The following is a 26,234-nucleotide window of genomic DNA, read 5'->3' on the forward strand; positions in this document are numbered from 1 at the left end:
CCCTGCAACCCGGCGTCCGTAGGTGCGTCCGGAGCGCCGCAGCCTCGCCATGCTGGGCATGATCAAGAACTCGCTGTTCGGGAGCGTAGAGACGTGGCCTTGGCAGGTCCTGAGCAAAGGGGGCAAGGTAGGCCCGTAGGGCTGCCGAGGACCTGAGACGGGGCTGCGCCTCCCACCGCACCCTGATCGGGACCGGGGTGGAGCGGGTTCTGCCGCGCAGGTGGGACGGCGCCGTGCCCCGGAATGTGCGTTTTGGCTCCTAGCAGGGGCACGGTTCCCCAGGGCCCAGCACGGAACCTGGGAAGGAGGAAGTAAGGGAACCCGAGAGCAGCAGGCCAGGGCCGACAGAAAGGAGAGGTTGCTCTGAGGGAGGAGTCCCCCATGGCGATAAAACAGCGCCTCTTGATTGCATTCCTTCATTTCAACATCCCAAGCATTTTGATGTTTTGCTTCCTGGGAGACCTTCGGTGGCAGAAAGGCCGAAAACGTGCTTGTCCTTAAGAAACTCCCAACTCTCGGAGGACTGAGTATAATGGAACAAGATCTGTGCTCCACAGAGACCAGGGGCAGGAACAAGCCATTCTGCCAGGGGCTGACGGTGGGGCCCACCCGGAGGAGGTGTCTTCAGCTGGGCCTCAGGGAGGTTAGCAGTGCACAGAAAAGGAAAGAGCAGGTGCAAAGGCCCAGAGCTGTGAAATTGTATGTTGGCCAGTGGAACTCCCAGAATTGGGTCCTAGAATTCAGGCTGGGTGAAGAGGGCGTAACTGCTGTCTCCCCCCAAGTCTACATCAGTGCTAACACAAGCAGGTTGGACTGTCCCCTGAAGACAGAGTCCACCACTAGGTCATAGTCTTCCTGCAGACAAGTACTTTGTGCACTTTGTAGACTCAGCTCCCAGCTCCGCATCTCGTATGTGTTGTGTGGCGGCCAAGTTCTGATACTTAATACAAGTGGTCACACAAAAGCCCTCAACTAGACTCTCGCCTGCATTCTTCAAGCAACTATGACCAGAGGCCTGTCCCTTCATCTGTCTCTCGGCTTCCTCAGCGGCACGTAGAATGACCAAGGTTATCCCAGATCAAGGGTGACATATTCAGATGCCTACAAGCATCCAGGCAGGTAATGGGAATGAGTGGCGCTGGCCGTGTGAAGCACTAAGGCAAGGTGGAGACTGAGGCAAAGCAGAGAGAACTCAGGGCCCCCTCCGCGAAGGCAGTAATGTGTCTTTACAGACATGGAAACCAGGGTTGCTGCCAGATTTTGAAGGAAAACCAGAATCCCAGATTCTTCATGTGAACTCTCCCAAGTTAAAATTAATTTTTTCAACAAGGAACTACTTGTTGAGTGTCTTCTGTGTGCCAGTCACTCTTACAGGCTGCGGAGATAAAGCATTGAAAAAAAATGAGAAAATTCCCTGTCCTCATGCGGCTTATGTCTTAGTGGCTAGAGAACAAATAAACAGGTCAAGCATACCGTTATCAGATGGTGATCAGGGCTATGAAGAAAAACAAGCAGGGGAGGGAGGAAGGACTAGGGGATTCCTCACAGAGTGAGGCTGTGCACATATGTCGGTTTTAACTGCGGACAGCTGCCTACAAATGTTTGTAAACTGCAGGCCGTTGGATCTGTCTGGGGCTGGATCACGCCCGTGTGCCTGCCAGTCTGTGGCCTCAGCCCAGGGAGGTCTAGGGTGCTTGTTAGCCCTAATGCTTAATCCACATGTTACCAACAGGTTCCAGAAGCTTTCTGTAGTGGAAGCCAGCTCACTTGGTCTCTTTGGGTTAAGAGACCATTGCAAACTCAGGGTCTGAGCTGGTCTGCTGCCTGTTTGCCCACAGATTCCCTTCCTCTCCCACTCCCTGCTATGCTCTCGTTTCTCCGTGTGGAGTGGGGGCGGAACCCAGTTGCCTATTTCCCAGGCTGTGACGTCAGGCGGCTGGCAGTGAGGTTCACCCAGTGGGAGGCACTAGTGGGAGATAAGAGGGTAGGAGGAAGGGGAGAAGGTGTTTCTCCAAACTGTCAGGTCTCTGGCACCAAGAGTCTCTCTGTGGCTCCAGCTCTTTCTAGACAGGCCACCATGGTTCTAGCTTCCACCAGGGATCCAGGTGTCTGAGCTCAGGTGACATAATCCTCCCTCTGCCTCCTCTAAGGTGCTCACTCGCCTCTGGGTTGTCCCCCTGCTTTGTGCGGGGGCATCTCCGCTCTTCTGTTATCTATGAAATTAACTCCTTGAATCAAGGTGCTTCTTCTGTTCAAAATACTCCAGTAGTTTCTGTTTCCCTTATGGATACAGTGTCATCTTGCACTGATTTGGTGCCTCTAGGGACAAATACAGCTCCCCAGTAAGCATCTTCCCTCAACATCTGATGGGAGTATAGTGCCGTATGGGATGTTGCTGTCAGGCTGATGCAAATCATTTAACCTGACCCATCTCAGTTTCTGCAGCTGTAGAATGGATATAGAAATATCCTTCCCATCTGCTCCCAGTGTTACCATAAATATTAAATTTTTAAAAGGCGTGAAAATGCAGGGCGCTCAGTTGGGTAAGTATCTGACTCTTCATTTCAGCTCAGGTCATGATCTTGGTAAGAGTGAGTTCTGCGTAGGGCTCTGCACTGAGCATGGAGCCTCCTTGGGATTCTCTCTCTCTCTCTCTCTCTCTCTCTCTGCCCCTTCTCTACTTTGTGCTCTCTCTCCTTCAAAATAGATAAATAAACATTTTTTAAAAAACATGAAAAGGCTTTGTAAGCTAATGCACCCTACAAATGTGGTCACATCATCATGTCAGAACTCAGCTCTGCTCTTATGGGCTGTGTGGTCACAAGCAACTTTCTTAACCTCTCTGAAGCTAAGTATGAGAGGAAATAATAATTCGTATCTTATAAGAGTGTTTGGAAGTTTAAATGAGATAACCAATTATAAGCAGTTCAATAAAGTACCTAGCACTTGGCTAGGTATGGCGTTAATATCCCTTTAGTTGCACAGGTAATTTGGGGTAAGCTACTTGACCTCCTAACCACTCTGAACCCTGAAGTTCCTCAACTGTAATATAAGAATGACCATGTGAATGTGACAATTACTTAACTATTCAAAGGTATTTATAAACCTTTTAAAATATATGTGTGTCTGTGTGTGTGTGTGTGTGTGTGTGTGTATACAAACTCAGGGTGTTATTATTTTGAAAACAGACTCTCCCTGAAATTGTCTCACTTACCCTGGAAAGAGTCTGGGTCAGGAACTGTTGCCTACTTTCCTGGGCAAATTGATGGCAGACAGTGTGCCCTGTGTCCCTCAGGTTCAGGCTCAACAGATGTTCAGGACTGATTGTGATGGGGGAGGTCCAGGCTGCTACAGACCTTATCAGGTGCCTTCCACATTGCTTCGGGAGAGAGGAGGACACACTGTTCTCTGTGTTGGATTGGGTGGGTCTTGTGGATGCTCAGAGCAGGACTGATATTAATAACTGACATCTTTATGGGATTTTTTTCCCCAGTCTGTGCACGTTGGTTAGGACCCGACAGCCTGGGTTTGAATCCTGGCTCAACCACCTGCCCACTGGAACTTGGGCATGTTATTTCACCCCTCGTGCTCCAGTTTCATCTGAAAATGAAGATAAAGACACTGACTCCTTCCTGGGATCATTGGAGGGATTGAATGAATGAATCCATGCAAAATATTTAAAATAATACCCAACACATAGAAAGTACCGAGTTAGGTTGATTGTTACTATTATTTTCTTATAATGAGAAAGCTGGCTTCCAGAATTAACACGTACGCCCATCACATCAGGTGGCAAGGAAAAAAGAAAAACTGACCTTGCTGAGGACCTTGCAAATACCATTGCAAGATCCCTGTCGGGGATTTGAACTTGGCCAGGGTTCCCACTGAGTGTTTGAATATTGCTGTTTGTAGACATGGGCCGAACCTTTATCTGATTAGGAGCATGAGCTAGCTGGATCTGGGGCGGAAGTGGGCTGTTACTATGCTCCATGTGACAAAGAAACACACTAAAGACATTAAATTGGAAGAATCAAATGTGTTAACTGTGTTAACCTAGGTACTTTATTTTCCACGGAAATAGAACTCTATTTAAATTCTCCCTGGAGAACTAGAGTGGTTTCGTAATATCCGTCTCTCAAACCTAAATCTTCACAGTGATCCAGTGTTCAAATGAGAGTGTGTGGACTCAGATGCTGTGAAAACAGGCAGGAGCTGTCATCGTACCACCTCTGGACGTTGTGACCCCACTTTTCTCCAGCATAGATGTAATTAGACTGGTTTCTCATCTGTCTGCCCAGCTATGTCTGTTGTATTCCTTGTCATCAGGGTAGGACTAGGCTCTCCTCCACAGCCTCCTTTCCCGCACACACTTCTAGTACCTACTCTATGCAAGATGCAGTAGTACCTGCTAAGAGATACAGACAGCCCCCGGCCCCGTGGAGCCTACGGTTGCAGATGGAGGTGAAACGCATTATTTTTCTGTTACAATTACAATCACTATTGTCTCCTCAAAGGACTAGGGCCCATACAAAATGCCATGGGAACTTGTATTCAGTTGGGATCCTCTTTGAGGAAGTGACTTTTCGGTGGGGACTTTTTGGATAAGTAGGGGTTCCTCAGGCAGAGACAGGAAAGAGATATTCCAGGGAGAGGAAGAGGCAGGTTGGTTCAGAGGCCCTGAGGCAGGAATGACCATGGGCACTGAAGGAAATAGAAGGCCAGTGACGAGGTGGTCTGAGTGTGGCTGGAAAGGTGGATAGAAGTTAGGTGATGCCCGACCACCTGGGATAGGTTAAGAACTTGGTGAATGAAGGCTTGTAGGTAAGGGATTCATTAACATGATGAAGTGATACAGAATCCTCTGTATATGCTCCCTGGGCAATCTTTGCCTCAATCACAGCCTTAGCTACCCCTTTTGCCGATAACTCCCAAATTTATATCCCTGTATCAGTCTCTTGGTGAGCTCTAGACCCACGTGTCCAGCTGCACAATGGACAGTTTGCTCGTCTATAACAGGAGGCAGATGAACAGATAGATATGAAAGGGCCCTCCTAACCTTAGTGTTATCTGCCTTTGGAGTCAGAGGAAGGAGGGATGGCTCGGGAGGAGGAGGTTGAGTTGAGCCTTAAGGGTTGGTAGACTTCTCATGGGAGCCTTCTTTCTCTGAGTCAAACTGGATTCCTTTCTCTGCAACCTTTTCCCTGGCCCTGGACTTTCTGCCTGGGGGACAGGCTGAGAGCACAGATCACCTACCTATACCATCCTCAGAACTCCTTTCTGCTCTGGGACCCCTCCCACTCGAAATTCCCTATATGGATCACAAAGTCAGTTGAATTAATTTGGGTTAGGGGCAACCGATTTGCATGCTCGGCTCACCGTCACTGGGACAGTGGTTACAAAATCCTTCTCCCTCTGCTGGCCTATGAGTTCTTTGTGCGTCCGGCCCCTCTGGCTGTGCCCTGCTTGACCGCCTTTGATCCAGCCCTAGTTGCATGCTTCACCTTCAGCATTTTGTTCTTCTGTACTTCTTTTACACTTGTGGGGCCCACTCCCTGGAATCGCCTTCCCCGAACTATCAGAACATTTACTACATCATACAATAATTTCAGAATCTACTCACTGCCCAACTAGACTGCCCGTATCATATTAATCTCCAAATCTGTAGCATCTGGCAGAGATTTTCAATATTTATTCAATGAATCAGTGCATTAGGGACTGAATGTCCAGCTGGATGATGTATAAGCACCTCAAAGTCAGCCTGACCTAAGCAAACACATCAACATGCACCCATGCCCTACAAAATAACCTAAGTAATCTGTGTTCCCACACTACCCTGCCTCTCCTCTTAAACATCAGGTTATTACCTGTTTTCCTGGCTACTTGTGTTAGCCTATCCCCTCCTGATGTCTCTCTTCTCTGTATCATAGTGCCTGGCACAGTGCTCAGCACACAGTAGATGCCCCATGGTTGGAGGCTGAATGAATAAAGGAAGGAAGGAAAGAACAAAGGAAAGAGCCAACCAGCTCTTTTCTCCATTGAGAGCTTGTCATTGGTTTCTCCAGTTGTGAGAGATGAGGGTCCATTACATGACTTTGGATGCCCCTATTCTGAGTTTGATGCAGGCATACAAATGTCTATCAGAAGTAACCAACTCGGGGCATCTGGGTGGCTCAGTCGGTTAAGCATCCAATTAGGGCACTTGTTTCTTCTTTCAGTGGAATAGCGTAAAATTCACTTGAGTAGAGTGGAAGTCAACAGGGAGGAAAGAAAAGGCTAGATTCAGAATGTATCCCCTGCCTAAGGGTAAAGTATTATTTTGTGACACTTTGTTTCTTCTTGATTGGATATGCTGTAAAAAAAAAATATAAATATATATATATATGCATTTCTTGTTATGTATCCTGATTCTCTTCAACGTTTGAAAAACAGTCTTAACGGTCTTATAGTGTATGTTGAGGAATACGAAATTATCTGCGATATCACAGGGCAACGAAGAGGGGGAAGGGTTGAAGGAGATCTGTGTGGATCTCTATGGCAAAGGACCTTAGGGCAGAGACCCACACAGAGAGTGGTCATGCTGGGGGGGTGTCCCCCCAGGAAGGCTCTGGAGAAGTAGTGGAGCTGGGTATCCAGGGGAGTGGGGGAGGGGTACCATTTAGCGAGACAGGAGCCGAGTCTGGGAGTACAAAGTGGAGAGAACGACTTTGGTCCTTCTTGCCCTGGGGCCCGGCTTCTAGAATGAGGCTTGGAGTCTGTGGGATTGTTGTTGTATCTCTTTGTTTCCTCCTTTCCAATTGTCTTCCCCTTTTCCCTGGCTCTCCTTCTCATTCAGATGTTGGATCTCCTGGCCTGATCCCCTGATGTCCTTTTCTCCTCTGGTTTCTCCTTCTTTGCCTTTTCACTTGACTTTCTGGAAGATTTCTTTCCGCTTTATCTTCTGATCTCCCCCAATGAATTTTTCACTTCTGTTATATTTTTAATTTCGAGGAGCCCTTTGATCTCTGGACATTCTATTTTTATAGCATCCTGGGGGGTGTTCTGAGTGGCTTGGGAGGCAGTCTCTTAACTCTCTGAGACTATTGATTATATGAGGGTTTTTTTTTTCCTGCTGACTCTACATGTGTAAGAAATTCCAGAACCTTTTTCTCATAGCCCTTCGTACCCCTACTGTCTGTCTCTTCTACCCTGCCACCATGCCCGGGCTCGTCATGGAAAGTTCTTCAGCAGTTGGGGGCTCGTGTACCTGGACCATTACTGCCCTGGAGTGGCCACACGTTGCCACCTTACCTCTCTGAAGCACGTGCATTCCGCCCCTAGGAAGAAGTCTCCTACGAGGAGAGGACCTGTGAAGGCGGGCAGTTTGCCACGGTGGAAGTGACGGATAAGCCCGTGGATGAGGGTCTGCGCGAAGCCATGCCCAAGGTCATGAAGTATGTAGGGGGCACCAACGACAAGGGTGAGTATTCCTGAGGGATGTGGCTCTAGTCTCGGAGGCAGGCTTGCTACGGCTCGTGTCACCCGCGGAAAACACGGGGAGGGGCCACAGGGCACCTGTCACCGCGTGCTTCCGTGGCGTGTGAACCTGTAGTGTGTGCATGAGGACGCTCCGTGGGGGGACCATACTGACTTCCTCCCAGCCTCCCCCTCGTGCGGTAGCCCCACTTAGTATCGCTGCCTTCAAGCTTCTCTCCCAGGCCCGAACATATGCCCGGGGTTTTTAGCCGTACAGTGTTTATCATGACTGAGTGAAGGAAGCCAAGTCACAGAGCCAGCCCGACCTCTGACCTGAGAACTTTGCCTGCAGCTGAACCTCCCTGCTCAGTCCCCCGACCCGGCCGCTTAGAACCCTCAGCGTACGGAGGCTCAGTGAGTGCTGAGCACCGCAGGGTCCCGGCTCTGTTCTGGCAAATGAAGGGTCTGAGGCTTTTTAGGCTGTTCCACTCTTGAAGACTTGGCAGTGTGTGAGGGCTGCACCCCTATTTTTAAGATGATGGGCGTGAAGTTTCAGTGTGCCTGGCAGCATGAAAACCGTATTTAATATGAATGTAACACTAAAGCTCTCTAATTTAAACTGCTCTTTACGATGAGTGCAAACCCAAAGTGGATCAGAAAGCAAGGTGAAAAAGGAGATGTGATGTTTAATTTTTAGGGTATTTCTCAAGTTGATAATTTAGAAAGCTAGAAACTGGTCTTAACCTCAGTAACATTTACTAGGACCAAAGTAATCAGGCTTTGAATCGTAAGTCAACCAGGGGGAGGTCAGGAAGAAATCTTTTCCTTCTTAATAGTGTCATAACTCTCATTTAAGAAGAAAATATACCTAAAAATTATAAAACTCGTTAAAGAAAATCTTGAACAGAACACAACAGCACCCCAAATAATAGAATCATTATTGTCTTCTGAATGTATTTCTTATGGGCTTTTTAATAAGCTTTTTTAAAATGTTTTCTTTATTTTTGGGAGAGAGAAAGACAGAGCGTGAGCAAGGGAGGGGCACAGAGAGAGTGGGAGACAGAATCCAAAGCAGGATCCAGGCTCTGAGCTGTCAGCACAGAGCCTGATGCGGGGCTTGAACTCACAAGCCATGAGATCATGGCCTGAGCTGAAGTAGGACGCTCCACCGACTGAGCCACCCAGGCATCCTTTAATAGGCTCTTAAAATGTAATCATAGTGTTTGTGCAATTCTATATTCTTCTGTTACGTGTTTCTCAACACTTTTCCACCTTTGCGAAATAATCTTCTTAAGCATAATTATTGATAGCTACTTCATATTGTGTCATGCACCTATGATTTACTTAGACACATTGCTGTTTTGAACACTTATGTGGCTCTCAGTCTCTCACAGTTATAAATTCTGCTGCAATGACTATCCTGTCACCTATAGCCTTTTCCATATTTTAGATTATTTCCTTAAAATTTATCTTTAAATTGAGAGTATTTAGATGCTGATCTATTTACAGCCCTGATATATATTAGCAAATAATGTTTTCCAAATGAGTTGAATCACTACACTCCTATTTCCAAAGCATACAAATAAGAGGTGTTTTGTGTGTAACTGACCACATAGTTTTAATACCTATTATTAATTTCAAGAACAAAAAACATCCTGTCCTGGAAGAAGAATGAGACTGGCACATCTTTCACAGTCCTGAGCAAGTTCTGTCTGTTTTTGTGTTGAGCCAGTTCTGCCTATGGTACCCTCACTCCGTGGGTTTTCGTGCTTTCAGGAATCGGGATGGGCATGACAGTGCCTATTTCCTTTGCCGTGTTTCCAAGTGAGGATGGCTCCCTACAGAAGAAATTAAAAGTCTGGTTCCGGATTCCAAACCAGTTTCAGAGCAACCCGCCAGTTCCCACCGATGACAGCGTTAAGATCGAGGAGAGGGAAAGCATCACCGTCTATTCTCTGTAAGGAGAGGATTCTTTTTTTTCTTCTTTTTTCAGGGTAGCTCTACTTGGTGTTTTGTTTTGTTTTGTTTGTTAAATATATTTATTTAAATTCAGGTTAGTGAACATACAGTGTATGTTCAGTGTACCATCGGTTTCAGGAGTAGAAATCAGTGATTCATCACTTACCTATGACCCCCAGTGCTCATCCCAACAGATGCGTCCTCCTTAATGCCCAGCACCCATTTAGCCCATTCCCCCGCCTCCCCACCGACAACCCTCAGTTTATTCTCTGCATTTAAGAGTCTCTTATGGTTTGCCTCTTTCTCTGTTTTTTGGGGTTTTTTTAAATTTCAAGCTTATTTCTTTTGTGTTCTTTTTTTTCTTTCATAGTTCATTGTCAAGTTGGTTTCCATATAACACCCAGTGCTCATCCCAACAAGTGTCCTTCTCCATGCCCATCACCCCCCTTCCCCTCTCCCCCACCACCCCCCATTAGCCCTCAGTTCCTCTTCCTCTGTTTTTATCTTATTGTTGTAAGGAGAGGAATCTTTTGACATCCAGGGGTATCACCTGACATCCATCCCCACTCCTTAATCATCTGGAGTAAGCATTTACATTACACTTATATTGTATTCCAGTTTTACTGAGATGTAATTGACATATAACATCGTGGTGACTTAAGGTGTACAATACATAATGCCATGATATATGCAAATATTATGAAATGATCACCATGTTTAGTTAGCATCCATCACCTGACATAGTTACAATTTCTTTTTCTTGAGATGAGAACTTTTAAGATCTGCTTTCTTAATAACCTTCAAATATTTATCACGGTATATAGTTAACTATAGTCACCTTGCTTTACATTATATCCCAGGACTAATTTATCTTCTAGCTGGACATTTGTGCCTTTTGACCACCTTCACCATTTTTCCTACTCTCCGCCCACATCCCCTGTCCTTGGCAACCATCAAGTTCTTCTCTGTGAGTTCAGAGTCTGTTTGGTTTTTAAATTCTACACGTAAGTGAGATTCGTATAGTGTTTTCCTGTCTCTGACTTATTTCACTTAGCATAATGCCCTTAAAGTCATTTACATTGTCGCAAAGGGCAGATTGTCCTTTTATTATGGCTGAACAATATTACATTGTGTTTATGTACCACATCTTTGTTCATCTGTTGATGGACCTCAGGATGTTTCCATATCTTGGCGATTGTAAATAATGTTGCGGTGAACATGGAGGTGCATTTTCAAATTAACGGTTTTATTTTCTTTGGATAATACCCAGAAGTGGAATTGCTGGATCCTATGGTAGTTCTACTTTTAATTTTTTGAGGACCCTCCATACTGTTTTCCGTAGTGGCCACAGCAGTTTGCATTCCCGCCCGCAGTGCACAAGGGGTCTCTTTTTTCCATAGCCTTGCTAACACTTGTTATTTCTTGTCTTTTTGATAATAGCCATTCTAATGGGTGTGAAGTGAAATCTCACTGTGGCTTTGATTTGTATTTCACTGATGATGAGTGATACTGAGCACTTTTTCATGTATCTTTTGGCCTTTTGTATGTCTTCCTCGAAAAAATGTCTATTCACATCCTCTGCCCACTTTTTAAAAATGTTTCTTTATCTTGGAGAGAGAGAGAGAGAGAGAGAGAGAGAGTGTGTGTGTGTGTGTGTGTGTGTGTGAGCGGGGGAGGGACAGAGAGAAGGGGAGACAGGATCTGAAGCAGGCTCTGCATTGTCAGCAGAGCCCAATACAGGGCTTGAACCCATAAACCATGAGATCATGACCTGAGCCAAAGTCAGACACTTAACCAACGCCCCCTCTGCCCATTTTTTAATCAGATTGCTTGGCCCTTTTGCTCTTGATTTATAGGAGTTCTCTATATATTTAGGCTTTTAATTCCTTATATGGAATTAAGATTTGCAAATATTTTCTCCCATTGAGTAGGTTGCTTTTTCATTATGTTGATGGCTACCTTTGTTGTGCAGAAGCTTTTTCATTTGATGTAGTCCCATTTGTTTATTTTTGCTTTTGTTGCCAAATACAAAAAATGGTTGCCAATATTGATGCCAAGGAACTTAACTCCTTATGTGTTCTTCTAGGAATCTTATGGTTTCAGGTCTTATGTTAAAGTTTTTAATCTATTTTGTACTGATTTCTGTGGGTGGTGTAAGATAGAGAGAGGTCCAAGTTCAGTCTTTTGCCTGTAACTGCCCAGTTTTCCAGACACTGTTTATTGAAGAGACTATTCTTGGCTTCTTTGTTGTGAATTGGTTGATCATATATACCTGGATTTGATTCTGAGCCCTCCACTCTGTTTCATTTCATTTCATTTCATCTGTATATCTTTTTTTATGCCAATGCCATGCTGTTTTGATTATAATTACTTTGTAATACAGTTTGAAATCAGGAAATATGCTTCAGCTTCATTCTTTTTTTCTCAAGATTGCTTTGGCTATTCAGGGTCTTTTGGGGTTCCATACAATTTTAGGGTTGTTTTTTTAGTTCTGTGAAAAACTCCATTGGAATTTTTATGGAGATTGCATTGAATCTGTAGATTGCTTTTAGTAGTAGGAACATCCTTACAATATTAATTCTTCCAATCCATGAGAATGGAAAATCTATTCATTTATTTGTGTCTTATCCAACTTTCCTCATTAATGTCTTTCAGTTTTCAGTGTACAGGTCTCTTACCTCCTTGGTTAAATTTATTCCTAGATATTTTCTCCTATTTGATGGAAATAGGATTGTTTTCTTAATTTCTCTATATTGTCGGTGAATTAAGTTAAGAAATACCGAGTCCTGACAGTTTCTCCCTTCGGTTTCTTCAGCTTACAACACACAAACGCTTGCGCTGTGTCTGAATAAATGCCTTTACCAGTTGCCAAATTGACTTGGACAGAGAGCATCCCCGCAGCTTAAGCTGAACACCTACATTAGGCACAGCAGGGTTCTGGGAAACTCCGGGAATATCTAAGTCAAGTTGTAGGTTGGGCTCATGAATATGTGAATGAGTACATGAATACATAAAGGACTTGGGGGATCTCCTTTTTAGCCCGCGCTCTCCTTGAATGCCAGAAGGGCAGGCAGTATTTGGCAGAGCTGGACTGCCACCCCTTAGTTGTTCATTGTCTGTGGTCCTTTGAGCAGAGCACGCATGCATCCTATTATCATTCTACTCCTGTTGCCGGGGCCTCAAATGGGGTCGTGTTCCTTTTGACTGTAAAGCATGACCGGTGCACATGGTTGCATGTTTTTATTCTTTGAGCCACACCCTCCCTTCAGAAACCAAGTCTCTTATAGATCATCAATGACTCCTGTTTTCAAAATCGTACTTGGTGGCAGGCCTGAACCATGTATAGTCAGAGACCAGGAGCTTCACCAGCATCAACTATAGGTATGGATTTGCTCCTGCTCTAGAACAACCCACCCAAAATATATATATGTGTACATATGTGTGTGTGTGTGTATATATATATATATACACACACACACAAATAATCTTGCACTGAAGAGTTTTTGTCCACGCCCAGGGGCCTCCAAACACACTTATTTGACTGCCCCACCCCAACTCTGCACCTGAGGATGCGGCTCTCTCTGTTGCCAGCACTAATGCTGGGAAGGTAAGCTTGGCTGCTCTGGGCAGTCCTAGGCCAGGTGACGCAGGGCCCCCCAGAGGACAGTGAGTGTACTGCAGCTGGGCCGCCTACACTGGAAACGAGTTTTTCTCCAGTCATCAGATTTTCCAGCCTTCACTAGAGTCTGCAGAGAAAGCAAACTCCAAGTAAAGAAAGGCTTTCCCGGGGTGCTTGGGTGGCTCAGTCAGTTAGGCGTCTGACTTCAGCTCAGGTCAAGATCTCACGGTCCATGGATTCCGGCCCCAAGCTGGGCTCTGTGCTGACAGCTAGCTCAGAGCCTGGAGCCTCCTTCAGATTCTGTGTCGTCTCCTCTCTCTCTCTACTTGCTCTCCCTCTCTCTCATAAATGAACATTAAAAAAAAAAAGAACGTCTTTCCCAAGGGCAGGGACTAGAGTGGGGAAGCCAGGTGCCTGTAGCACAGAAGTTAAAGAGGCACCCACTTTCACAGTTGTCCAAGAGCAGGGTTGGCACTGAGCGTAAGCGCCTCCTTAAATCTTGTGCCATCTGTCTCCCCTGTCTGACCTTCACGCCTGATCCCTCTGTTCCATTCTCTTCCATGTGTGTCTCGGGAGGCAGCCAGGTGGACTCCAATGAATAAGTACCATTTTCGTTTGAATCCCAGAAGCTTGGGAAGTCCCTCATGCTCTGTAAGACAGTTTCCCTGTCTTCCTAGAATTATTGCCAAAGAGTGCCTTCAGTAGCTCTTAAGATGCTTGTCTTTACAAATGACTTCATAACCTGTGGTGAATTTCAGTAATTCTTTTTCCCTTCGCCCTTTTTGATTTTATGAGGAATGGGGTTGACATGATTAAATCAGTTCACAAATCAGTTCACAGAAGCCTTTAAAGCAGACCAGGCTGGCTTCGAGTCGTTTGTTTGACCAGACCCGGGGCGATGAGTTGGTATGATTTTTTTCTTTTAACATTTTAGTATGGAAATTTTCAAACTTACGAAAAGATAGAATAAGATAGTGAAATCCTATGTAACCCATCACTTACCTTCAATGATAATTAACTCAAGGTCAAATCTGTGTCATGAGTAACCTCACAACTACTACCCAGCCCCTCCACTGGGTTATTTCTAGGCGAATTCCAGACCTTATATTATTTCATCCACAAATACTTCAGTGTGACTACGAAAGACCTTTTAAAAACACAATCATAATATCTGAGGACTCCTGAAATTTAAACATCATTTCATTAATGTTATAATGCTATAAAATACGTCCGGTGTTCAGATTTCTCACTACCTGATCATTTGTTCTTAAAAGTGTTTGAGCCTGGATCCAAATAAAATCCATCCATTGCAGTGGGTTGGTACGCCTTTTAAGCTCTTACTGATCGGTGACTCTCCTCACCTCTACACCTTTTTATTTTTCTTGGCTGCTTATGGGTCATTTGTCCTGTTTCCCACAGTCTGAATGGTACCGATTGCCTTTCTGTGACATTTCAACATGTCCCTCTCCCTGCAGCACTGCCTGTAAATTAATAGTTAGAACCGGAAGCATAATCAGATCTCAACAAGGATGTTTCATAGGTGGTGTTGTATCCCTCCATCAGGGGCTCATAATGTTTGCTTGCCTCTGTTTTTGTGAGGTCAGTGTCTGTAGATCACCCTTACCCAGAGGCCTTTCTTTGTTAGAGTTGGTAAAACGATCATGTCTTCTATTTTTCCTTCAGTTATTAGCTGGAATACTTTCATGCAAAGAGAAACCTCTCCTCGTCTGCCATTTGGTTTCCCTGAGATGGAGTCCTAGAGAAAACGCAAGACATGTTTTAGCTTGTTGCCTTCTTCTACGTTTTCAGAATAATGATTTCATTCCTGAACATCCTCACAGGCAAGGTAGTGTAGATCTGTGTTTTGAGTATCAGTATAAACCTACGAATTTCAACATAATTGATGTGTTTCTCACCGATGCTCAAATTGGCCATCTTTAACCAGCAGGAGCCTTTTCAAATTGGTTTCTTCGTCCTTTCCACGTGACTCTAGTGCTTCTTTGTTTTCTGGTATGACAAAATGGGTCAAGCACATCTTGGCATTTCTTGGTCTGGAGCCGGAATTAGCCATTTCTCCAAGGACCCCGGTTCCGTATGGTGGACGAGGGTGTCTCTTTAAAAGTACTATTAACGTCAGGACTGTGGAAGTTTCCTCTTAATTCTCTGAAACCTAAACAGATGAGTGATAAATATGGTGTCTAGCATGTCTAGCATGGCTTAGTGAATTTTTTTATTTAACCTAACACATGGTCCTAAATTAGCGTGTGTTATTCCTCAACTTGCCACCTGGTGTCACTGCAAGTCAAATGTACATTTAAAAGAACCTTAACGTGGAAGGCAGCGTGAATGAAGATAACAGAAGGCAAAAGAACTGTTTCAAGTACACAGTAAGTGCATTCGATGACCAAAAGACTAATTCCACAATGAAAGCTTTGCGTCCTCCATTCAGTCTTCCTTTTGTATGACCTTGTGAAGGGATGTTTAGAAGGGATTGTACATTTATTAGCAGTATACGTTACCAGTCACTGAATTAAGAGGCTAGGAAAGAATAATACTATCAGAATCCTTTTAGTATTCACAAAAGGCAATAGAAGTACCCTCACACTTATGGGATGAGTGGCCACATTCCAGACCGCTGTTCTCCCTCTGTGTCCCACAAAGGCCACTTAGGTTACAGCTCAGTCTCCTCAACGCAACACAGCACTGAGTTCAACAGAGACCGAAGGCAGGAGAGGGCTGACGGCTTTAGTGAAATATCTGGGTATGAAAGAAAGAGTTGGAAACCCGAAGTTCATTGTCAGGGTGACCTGAGATCCAATCCTAGTTCAGTGGCCTTTGGCATGTTATTGAGCTTCTCTGTGCCTCGGTTTCCCCAGGTATAAGATGGGGTGAGAGTACCTAACCCACAGGGTTGTGTGAGGATGAAATGCGGTGTCATAAATGCCTATACAGTGCTAGACATTAGGTAGACAGTCGGTGAGAGTTAGCCTCTTCTCTTCTTACTTCACCTCCTTCTGAGAATCAGGTCCAGTTTTACTAGAATTAACAAAAAAAATCAGGCTAGTACAGATATACTTCAGTTCAAACCTCAGCTCTAATAATTAGGAGTTTAAGAGTTGGGCTTTCTGAGCTTTAGTTTTCTCATCCATAAAATAGAACTTACAGGCACGTGGGTGGCCCAGTCAGTTAAGCATCCAACTCTTTTTTTTTTTTTTTCTTTTTTTAACATTTACCTATTTTTGAGAGAGACAGAGCATGAGCAGGGGAGGAGCAGAGAGAGAGGGAGACACAATCCAAAGCAGGCTCCAAGCTGTCAGCCCAGAGCTAGAAACAGGGCTCTTAACCCGAGCCCAAGTCGGACACTTAACCAGCTGAGCCACCCAGGTGCCCCAAGTGTCCAACTCTTGATTTTGGCTCCTGACCCTTCCCAGGGTCATGGGATTAAGTCCCATGTCAGGCTGCATGCTGGGCATGGGGCCTGCTTAAGATTTTCTCTCTCTCTGTCTCTCTGTCTCTCAGCCCCTCCCCCACTCATGCTCTTGCTCTCTCAAAAACTTAACGTTAAAATAAAGTAAAATAAAGCTTATGATGCACTGTTGTTAGGGTCTAGTTAAGTGTGCACATGACACAATTTTGTCAGCCATGAGGCACCTAGGGATGCTGATGTTTTTCTCTCTAAATGACCAGGCCCTTGGGGCATTTGGGTGGCTCACTTAGCTAAGTGTCGGACTCTTGATTTCAGCGCAGGTCACAATCTCACGGTTTGTGGGATCAAGCATCACATCAGCCTTGTGCTTATAGTGCCTGCTTGTGATTCTCTCTCTCCCTCTATCTCTGCCCCTCCCCTGCTCTCTCTCTCTCTCAAAGTAAGTGAATGAATGAATGAATGAATGAATGAATGACCAACCCCTAACTGAAGACACTTGCAGCTTGGGAAGTTCAGCCTAGAGAACAATAACTTTGGTAGAAAGGCTGCAACCGCTAAGCCTCTGGAGTGTTCCCACGTTAGTGTTTAAGGGAGCTATAGACCCGTGTTAGCCAGGTTCCCAGATAATTCCAGCACCCATCTGTAATCCCAGGAGACTCAGGCCAAGAGTGGTATAATACACCCTTGCCTCCTCGGTCAGCTCAATACCCAAGCTCTGTCCTTTCGATTTCAAGGAGCCTCGCCTGACCGTTCTTTCAAAAATAGCACCCCTTCCTTTTCTCTCCACCTACCCTGCTTTATTTTTCTTCACCTCACCTGTTATGTGCCCATTTGTTCATTTGTTTATTGTCTTCTCCCTCACTAGGATATCCATGAAGGCAGGACCTTGGGCTGGTCTATAGTCAGTGCTCAGTTAAAAGCTGGTGAATAAATAAGTGAATAAAAGTATGGTCTTTGCCATGCCTGCAATTTCTCTCTCTCTCTCTCTCTCTCTCTTTTCTCTCTCTCTCTTTTTTTTTTTTTTTTTTTTTTTTTTTGCTGTCCTCCCTCAAGATCTTGGTCCCCTCCCATAGCTTCAGCTGTCACCCTTCCATCAGTACATCTCCAGCCTGACCATCTCTCCAGCTCCCTTGAATGTCTTACCAATCATCAGACTCAACGTGATGCCTAAGGTGAGGCCATTTACACATTCATTCAGTCATTCAAAAACACCGCGTATTCATTATTCCCTTATTCTGTGCCAAGCATTGATGTAGGTCCTGTTGAGGACAACCTCACAGGTTTTCCTCCCGGGAAGAACATTCTAGTGGGGAAGAGAGACGAGAGACAGATGTCTCAGGTATTTGAGGACTTTGGTATTTCCGAGATAAGAAGTGGTATTTGTGCGTTGAGATTATAGGGAAGCATATTTCTTACTCAAAAACACTCTGGCCTGACGTATCTAACAGTTAGAGGGACAGGTAACAGAGCGAGGAAGCCCTTGCCCAAGAGGGAGTCTAAGCGTCGCCTAGAGAGATGGGCAGCCGGTATGCTATGCGGTGTTTGTACTAACTGGGAAGTTTGGTTCCGCTGGGCAAATAGCTGCTGAGTACCTCTGATATTTAAGCCGCCTCCCATCTAAGAGCCTCCCAATGATGAGATTCTGAGTCCAAAAACATGTCCCCCCACAACCGGTGAGGTGTCCCGCATGTCTTTTACAAATGGGTGCTTGGAAGGGACTCTCAGGCACCATTTCTGGGTGGGTGAGCCTGAGTCCACACGGCTAGCGCTACCGTCTCCCAAGCACCAGCACTGCGCTCCCAGTTCCCAGAGGGCCTCTCGGCAGTACCTCCCCAGGGCCTCCCACATCAGCACGTCAATGATGGAAGTGGAATCAGGTGCCCTCCCCGCATCTGATGCCCTGCGTTCTGTCTTAACCAAAGGTCCCTTACATCCTCCTGTTCATCCTGTTCAAATGTCATCCTGATTCCTTCACCTTCCACATCACCTGTTGGCCAAGCCTTGGTCGCCCCCTAGTTGGGTGTGTGTGTGTGTGTGTGTGTGTGTGCGCGCGCGCTGTTGTTGTCGTCATTCAACATAACAAGGCTTTGTCCCTTTTATTAAGGACCTCTTGGGGCATTTGCAGGAAAACAAATGGCTTTTGTTATACCTCCTAACTTACAAGTTTCAAACGTCATTCTTTTAGCTCTTTAATGCCACCGCATTATGCCATGCCGTCTTGGGCATACCACACAGGTTTTTAAGGCAAGCGTATGAAAATGTTCTGGGTGGGGTCCTCCCGTATATCAGGGCGTAGGAAATGTCCTCAGACCCTCTGCCTCCCTGTAGACATAGATCATAGAGCTCGCATCTGATGATTCAGCTCGCCCTGCGGCTACATATTCCAGAACACCTGGAGCGATAGATGCAAGCAAGCACCTCCGTCCACACTGCCTTAGTCTTCAGCGCCTCTTGCCCGAACTATTGCCATGCCCTCCTGATTCTACTTCTTCCACCTCTGTCCCTTCTAAGTTGTCCTTTTATCACCACCTGCCATAAAGCATGGGACCGATCACACCGCCTCCGCCCGCTGCTCAACTCGGGTCATGGGCCTCGGGCCCGCCTCTGACTTACGCACACATTGGGTTTGGGACCAAAGCCCAAGCTACTACTCAAATGAGAAGGGGGAGCGGGGGTGGGGAAACCTTGGGCTGGGTCCCCAAATGGGTAGCCAGGCAGCGAAGCCTAGTGAAAATGCTTTATCATGGCATTCCATCCATAACAGAGCCCCACTCCGTGTCTACCTGACCTCAGGGCATGCCACCCCCCACCTCTCAGGGCCCCCCCTCAAATATACACACATGCAGCCTCCGCGTCCATGCTTTCATCACATTCACTCAGCTCCTCCGACAGCCCTTCTTCCCCAGCTTCTTCTTGGAAGCTGTGTGAGGACAGGCATTTTTGTCATATTGTTCATTGCTGGCATTAAGAAGAGATGCTCAGTAAACAGTTGCTTAATATCAGGGCCGCCATAGCGCCTTCTCTCCATGCTGTTAAGTCAGAACCAATCATTCCCTATTCCCCACCCCCAGAGCATTCCATTTGTACCTTCGACCTTCATTCTAGCGCTTCCTGCTGCCCTATATAATCTTTATGTGTGCTTCTGCCCTGACCACTGCAGTTAGACCTCGAGAGCGTAGAGAGACGTCTTCATCATCTTTACAGCTCTGTGTGCCTAGCTTGTGTCTGGTGCCCCGCGATGCTCAACTCCATAAGCACAGTTCAGTCCAACTGCATGAAATGCGTCATGGTGTGACTTCTTTCCTGGGGATATGAAAGTATCAGTCCCTGATCTTAGATTTCTTTTGCCTAGCACAGAGTTACATGCATAGCAGGCTGTCCCCAAATTTGTGTGGACTTATTGATAAAATTTTAGACCAAGTTGGATGGTCAGGCTCAGACTGTCCATTTCTCTTCCTACTTTACTGCATGCCTGAACCATTATGGGTTTTAATTGGGTTGTTTTGTTTTGTTTTTTTGGGTTTTTTTTTGCCTCGTTGGACCAAAGCCTCTATGTGTTGGCCCGCCTCATTGATGCCTCCATCATCCACCCCCCCACACCCCCTCACCTCAACCTCTTCTAGACCTTTTTAGTCAGCTCCTTTTGTGTTTCTGCAATCCGGGGGCGGGGGGTGTCTTTCCTCGATTCCCATAGTAACGAAATTCTTTGTTCCAAATGCTGAACTCTGACATGGGGGGAGATAAAATCCAGTGCCCCAGAGGAGAGCTTCTTTGAAGATGGTGACTGAGACCTGTTAACAGGCTTACAAAACTGGTATATGAGACTTCATGTTGATTTCCTTTGAGGAGCTCCGAGTGCTTTACGAGAATTCTTGAAGTCACACTCAGACGTGCTTGTGAACTTGGAGAGCACTGTGTTATCCTCGGTGGGTAGCGTGGAAGCTGAGGCAGGGAGGAAGGAGGCGGCTTACCCGTAAACAGGTGGAGGAAAGGGCACTGAGCCTGCATCATGTATCAGGACCGCATGCCCTGTAGGGCTTGGTTTTCTGGCCTGTTCATGCGATTCTGTGATGGGGTTTGGGTGAGTCGGTTGATTTGCCAGCGAGGAGAACACACGTACCTGTTTTGTGGCCCTCTCACTTTGTTTGTTTTCTAGTAGAATACTTCCATGATGAAGCAATAGGGAAATTTTTAGCCTCATTATCAGCATCTCATTCCACATGGGAATAAATAGTTTTTAATAATTTTTTTTAATGAAGCTAAAAGTCCCCAAATGATGACATCTCCATATCCCTTGCTGGGTCACCTTGTCCCTCTCAGACAAGTTCCTTCTCCCGTGGCCCTTGCCAAGGCCACTTTTTGCACTCACTCCTTGGGGACTAGGGTTCCCAGGAACGAACTGCTGACCTTCCTTCCGTGTGCTCACCATCCAGGCCTCATCTCCCTCCTTACTGTGATGATAGTCAGTTAACTACTCACTGATGACTCCCAAGAGCCATCACTAGGCCCACCTTCTTCCCAAATCAGGAGCTCTGACTCCAGTTCTTGCCTAGGTCGAGGAGATTTTCACAGTGCCCAACACACACTTATGTACACAATAATAGTTGCATGAATGTATCTCACAGATGCCCCTTCGTATATGCCCCTATTCTGGTTAGTGGCACCAGTTGGACCCAGAGACTTGACTAGAAGCCAGGAGAATCCTCGACTCCTCCACCTCTCCCTGCCCTCCCCCCCATATCCAGACACTTCTCAACATTTGCCTTTGTCCGAAGGCCTTTTCCACCTCACACCTGGCTGCTCCTGACCTTCAGCGACTCCATCTCTTTCCCTCCACTGCCACCAGAGGGATTTCTCCAAAACACAACCTGATCATGTCAGCCTCTTACTTTCAAACCCTTTGTGGGTCCGCGTTTGCATCTAGGATCAGGTTCAAAGTCCTTGGCATGGCATTCAAGGCTCTTCCCAGTGTGGCTCCAGCCAATCCAGTTTTCTTGTTTAAATTACCACTACTGTCCCCTTAGTATGTGCTTCAGATTTTATTAAATGAGTTAGTGAATATGGAAGCCAACAGACCTAAGTGCTATCATCTTGAGGTCTGTCAGCCTGAAGATACTGTTATTGTTTATCCCAGAATTATTCGTCTAGCCAAGGGATCTAATATGTGTCAGGCACTGTGTTAGGTGCTCAGAATACACCAGGGAACAAAGTAACAAAGATCCCTGGATTCCTGGGGCCTATATTCTACCAGGAATTCAGACCATAAAGAATGAATACAACGAATGAATTATATAGTATGTCAGAGGGTCACAAGTGCTGAGGGAGGGAGGGAGGAAGGAAGGAAGGAAGGAAGGAGGAGAGAAGAGGAAAGAAAGAAAAAAAGAGTGAGAGAAAGAACAAGGAGAAAACAGGAAAATGACTGGGGGGTAGGGTGAAAGTGTACACAGGGTTTGGAGAGGGTCCAGTGGAGACGGGGAGATGGTTTATCGAGCCAGTTCTTCATTACGAGGCTGGCTTCCGGGCTTCCTGACGTTACTGGAGACTGCGGTCACATCCCTCAGCCCAAACGCAGGGAACTGGATGGCTGTTCTGAGCAGAGCTGCAACGTGACGGCAACAGCCTGTTTGTCGTGGGCTTGCTTTGTGCCGGGCACTGTGCTGAGCAGTCCGCAGCCTTCTGAGATTCTGCTGTCAGCCCCATTTAACAGATGAAGGACCTGAAGGTCAGAGAACTTAAAGCATGTCCCCAAGACCAGGAGCTAGAACAGGGCAGCAGTACTGGGGTTGAGCACACACTAGCCATTTCGGCTCCCGACTGATGAACGCAGGTATTTGAGGACCACGTCTTCTTTGGACGCTTCAAAGACCCAGCACCCTAAAGGGCCAACGTTGTTCATTTTCAAGGATAAAATTTAGTGTCACGGAGTGAGAGGGGGATGCAGGGGCCACTCCACCCTCCTACATTCAGCATCTGATTCATCTCAGGCAAGTGGCTCTCAACCTATAGACATTCTTTGGAAATAAACCATTGTCTTGTAGGCTTTTCTTGCCCAAACAGTCTTTCCTTAATGTTCATCCTCGGTGCGCTAATCCTCTCGTTGAGTTAGAGTTCAACTTTTCTTGAACTGCCTTAGAGCCCCTCTTCGATATACTTGATCTCACTCTCTTCTCCTCCGAATCGGTCTTGGCGCTGTCCATGTTCTCTGGCGATGGTCTAGACATTGGAGGAGCCAATCCCTTAAAGATGAAATCCTGGGTGTTTTTACATCAGGAGCCCTGTAATCAACGTGCCGAATGCTTGCCGAGCATGACTAACCACTTATAAAAGAGCAAAGCGTGACTCAGAGAACCCCGCCAAAAATAATGCATTTGGCCTAATCTTGGCCTGGTGCAGATTTAGACTTTTGAGTCATAAAGCTCATTAGAATTGGGGACATATTTGACTCTAATAAAGATTTTAGTGCAGCTCAGATTTAGAGTGGTATATTTAGGGTAGGCCACAGGATGAATTTTGGAGCGTAGGCAGATGACGTAAGGAGGAATAATCATCTTGAAAAGGCAAGCTTTCTTCCTTCTCTGTCCCCACCTTCTGCCGTCAAGAGAAGAGCCTGATTTAGGAGTCTTTTTACTTGCTGGAAAAAGAAGGCTCTCATGATTTGAACGGGAGAGGAGATTTATTAGAAGTGATTTCTTTATGCGGGGCATGCTTACAGCTTGCCAAGGGGGCTCCCAAGACTTCCCCCTGACCCTGCCTTTGGTTGCTCCGTTTTTGTTTGTTTGTTTCTTTGGGTTTTTTTTTTTTAACGAATAGTTTGTTGTCAAGTTGGTTTCCATACAACACCCAGTGCTCATCCCCACAAGTGCCCTCCTCCATGCCCATCCCCCCTCCCCCCCACATCCATCAGTCCTCAGTTTGTTCTCAGCATTCAAGAGTCTCTCATGGTTTGCCTCTCTCCCCCTCCCCCACTATTTCCCCCCTTCTTCTCCCCCACGGTCCTCCGTTAAGTTCCTCCTAATCCTCCTATACGTGCAAACATATGATATTTGTCCTTCTCGGCCTGACTTATTTCGCTCAGCATAACACCCTCTAGTTCCGTCCATGTTGCTACACATGGCCGTCGCTCTGTTTTTTAACAAAGCTGCTACCTGTCACCATTCTGCCTGGGGAGAAACATTAGCTGCGGCTCCACCCTCGCTAACGCCCCTGTCTCCTCCTCCTTCCCCAGCTAGAGCCAGGGGGGCCCAGAGGAGTTGCTGCCTGGGCAGTAAGAGAGATCTAGAGAGAAGGGCGAAGGATGGGAAGGTCAGCCTGCCGTCCCTCGGGAAGATTCCAGAAAGGAAAGACTTGACTGCTGTGTTTCAGGCTCTGCATTAGTTTTTCACGCCCATTACTGTACTTAATGCTCATTACAACCTTGGAGGGAAAAGACAGCCTATCCCCGGTGTCCATGCGAAGACCTGAGGCTCAGGAGGGTCAAGCCCACCCATCTAGGAAGCAGCAGACGAGCGATCTTACTGCTCTCGGGCGCTTGTCATAGTGAGAGTGGCAAGTGACTTCTTTTTTTAAAGACCTCGCCTCTCTTGAAGATCATGTCTCTTCATAACCAGCCCCTCGTTCCTCTCCCCCAGCCAGTTTGGCGGTTACGCCAAGGAGGCCGACTACGTCGCGCACGCCACTCAGCTGCGGGCTGCCTTGGAGGGCACAGCCACCTGCCGGAGCGACCTCTACTTCTGCACTGGGTACGACCCTCCCATGAAGCCCTACGGACGCCGCAACGAGGTCTGGCTGGTGAAAGCATGAGGAATGCTCTGACTTAGACCTTCTGGACGTGTGTTTGTGTGTCCACTTCCTCGGGGGAGAGGGAGGAGCAAAAGCTTAACCAACTTTCCTCCTGAGCCCTTCACTGCCAGTTTCCTGAAATCAGCGTATTCTGTCTCTTTTTCTCGTGGTGGGCAGCAAGATAGCCCGGGCATCCTTCTAACTGCCTTAGAAAGCTCTGTGGTAGCCCAGAAAAAAAACATCAGCCGCTCTTTCCCAGCTCTCTGGGCCACTCAGAACGGCTTTTTCAAAAGTATCGAACCTGTATTTTTGCTATTGAGGGAAAAATGTGATCTGTGCGTGATCTTTCATCGTGGTTCCTGTAAGATCTTTGAAAAGACACTGAAAATAAAGATCTTTGATTGAAACAGCTGATAGCCATTCTAAGTATAGTTATTTCCAAGGGTCCACAGTCTCATAAAGAACATCGTTATGAGTACTAGTATGTTTACTGTTACAGGAAGCCCAAATTTCATTCCAGAACATAGAGCCAGAGATCCCGGGCTAGAAGGACGTGTGCCGGGTGCTTGACCGTCTCTACATCAGAGACATTTGCCATGGCTGCGTTGTGACGAGTCTACAACCGTGAGTTGAGGATCCTTTTTCCAGCTGTGGTCCACAAACAGCTCTAGGAGTCACACAAGGAAACCAGCGAGAAAAATCGTCACATTCTGTTACACATCCCTGAAGGCAGGAAATTTGCTCGGAGGACATATTCACCGCGATGAGATGACGTTAGAAAAAGCACAGGTTCAGGGGCGCCTGGGGGGCTCTGTCGGTTAAGCGTCCGACTTTCGCTTAGGTCATGACCTCGCGGTTCGTGGGTTCGAGCCCCGCGTCGGGCTCTGTGCTGACTGCCAGCTCGGAGCCTGGAGCCTGTTTCAGTCTGTGACTCCCTCTCTCTCTGACCCTCCCCTGCTCACGCTGTCTCTCTCTCTCTCTCAAAAATAAATAATGAACATTAGAAAGAAAACGTTTAAGAAAAAGCACAGGTCCAGTCTCACGAGCTGGAAGGCTGTGCAGCTGGGCCCGCGGAGAAGGAAAGGGTCCCCAGGCCCCCCGCCTCCGGGGACTGTGAGGCGCAGGCGGGAAAGCGGCTGAGCCGACACAGAATGTGGGGGAAGCACGAGGGCAGAAGGGCCAGGCGGGCCCCGGGGCGGCCCCAGGACTCGGCCCCGCGAGCCGCCCTCCCGGGGACGCCGGAAAGGCTCTCCGGGGGAAACCCGCCTCGGCAGCCGCCAGACAGGGAGGCATGAGCAGCGAGGAAGGAAACCGAACCGAGTTTGCGTCCTCGCCAGGATAAAATGGGATTTGCCAAGGAACGGGGTAAGAGCGACGCCATGACCTTTCTTGGCGACCGTTCGCAACAGCCGTCTCTTCTGAGGGCGGCCCGGCTCCTGTCTGAAGACCAGGGAGGAAGCACGCTGGGCCACTGGGCGTCGGCCCCTCGGAAACGCCGTGCCGCGCGCCTTCCGTGCTGCCCCACGCGCCCACGCGCCCCACGCGCCCACGCACGCGCTCCGGGAGGGAGGAAGTGCTGTGACCCTCACACACAGCTGAGCCCCGCAGGCTCACGCACTGAACTCAGGGCCAAGGTGAAAGTGCAGCCACAGGGGCCTTAGGTCACGCAAGGCGTTTCCACTCGATCCTAAGGGAAAGTAGGTGAACAACTTGGAGCAGGAACACGCACCGTTGTGTTTGAAGGGAAAACGCTGTGCCCGGGGGAAGAACGGATTGCAAGGAAATGCAGCTGGAGGGGGAGGACCCGTCCCAACACTCGAAGATGGCGGAGGCCTAAGGTGGGATGGTGGCGTGGGGGTGGGGAGAAGCGAGAAGCAAGACCACAGGACTTGCCCGCGAGCAGGTGACGGAGGTGAGCGGGAAGGGGGGCCGGACGTAACTGCGTCCCTGTGGCGGGCAGCACCGGCGTGAGGCAGGTGATGGGGAGCAGTGACCACA

At 47.1% G+C, this 26,234-nt stretch overlaps 1 protein-coding gene and 1 long non-coding RNA gene across 3 annotated transcripts; one reads left to right on the forward strand and one right to left on the reverse strand.

The window, feature by feature from the left end:
* Nucleotide 1: 1 nt before the first annotated feature.
* HEBP1 (heme binding protein 1) lies at nt 2-24,645 on the forward strand. Of its 2 annotated transcripts, none has more exons than XM_077756448.1 (4): nt 2-127; nt 7,318-7,456; nt 9,229-9,409; nt 24,086-24,645. In XM_077756448.1, exons 1-4 carry the CDS (start codon nt 50-52, stop codon nt 24,255-24,257), a joined length of 570 nt encoding a protein of 189 aa, XP_077612574.1. In that variant the 5' UTR covers nt 2-49; the 3' UTR covers nt 24,258-24,645. The 2 variants fall into 2 exon arrangements, with proteins under 2 accessions (XP_077612574.1, XP_077612575.1); XM_077756449.1 differs by having other exon boundaries at nt 24,090-24,645.
* Nucleotides 15,583-17,370, reverse strand: LOC144225222 (uncharacterized). The gene is made up of 2 exons (XR_013333243.1): nt 17,274-17,370; nt 15,583-16,066 (listed from the first exon to the last, which is right to left on the reverse strand). It is a non-coding gene; the product is annotated as an uncharacterized LOC144225222 (long non-coding RNA).
* Nucleotides 24,646-26,234: the final 1,589 nt, after the last annotated feature.

Source organism: Crocuta crocuta, unplaced genomic scaffold, assembly GCF_008692635.1.
Source record: "Crocuta crocuta isolate KB4526 unplaced genomic scaffold, BGI_CrCroc_1.0 scaffold262, whole genome shotgun sequence".
Classification (NCBI taxonomy): domain Eukaryota; kingdom Metazoa; phylum Chordata; class Mammalia; order Carnivora; family Hyaenidae; genus Crocuta; species Crocuta crocuta.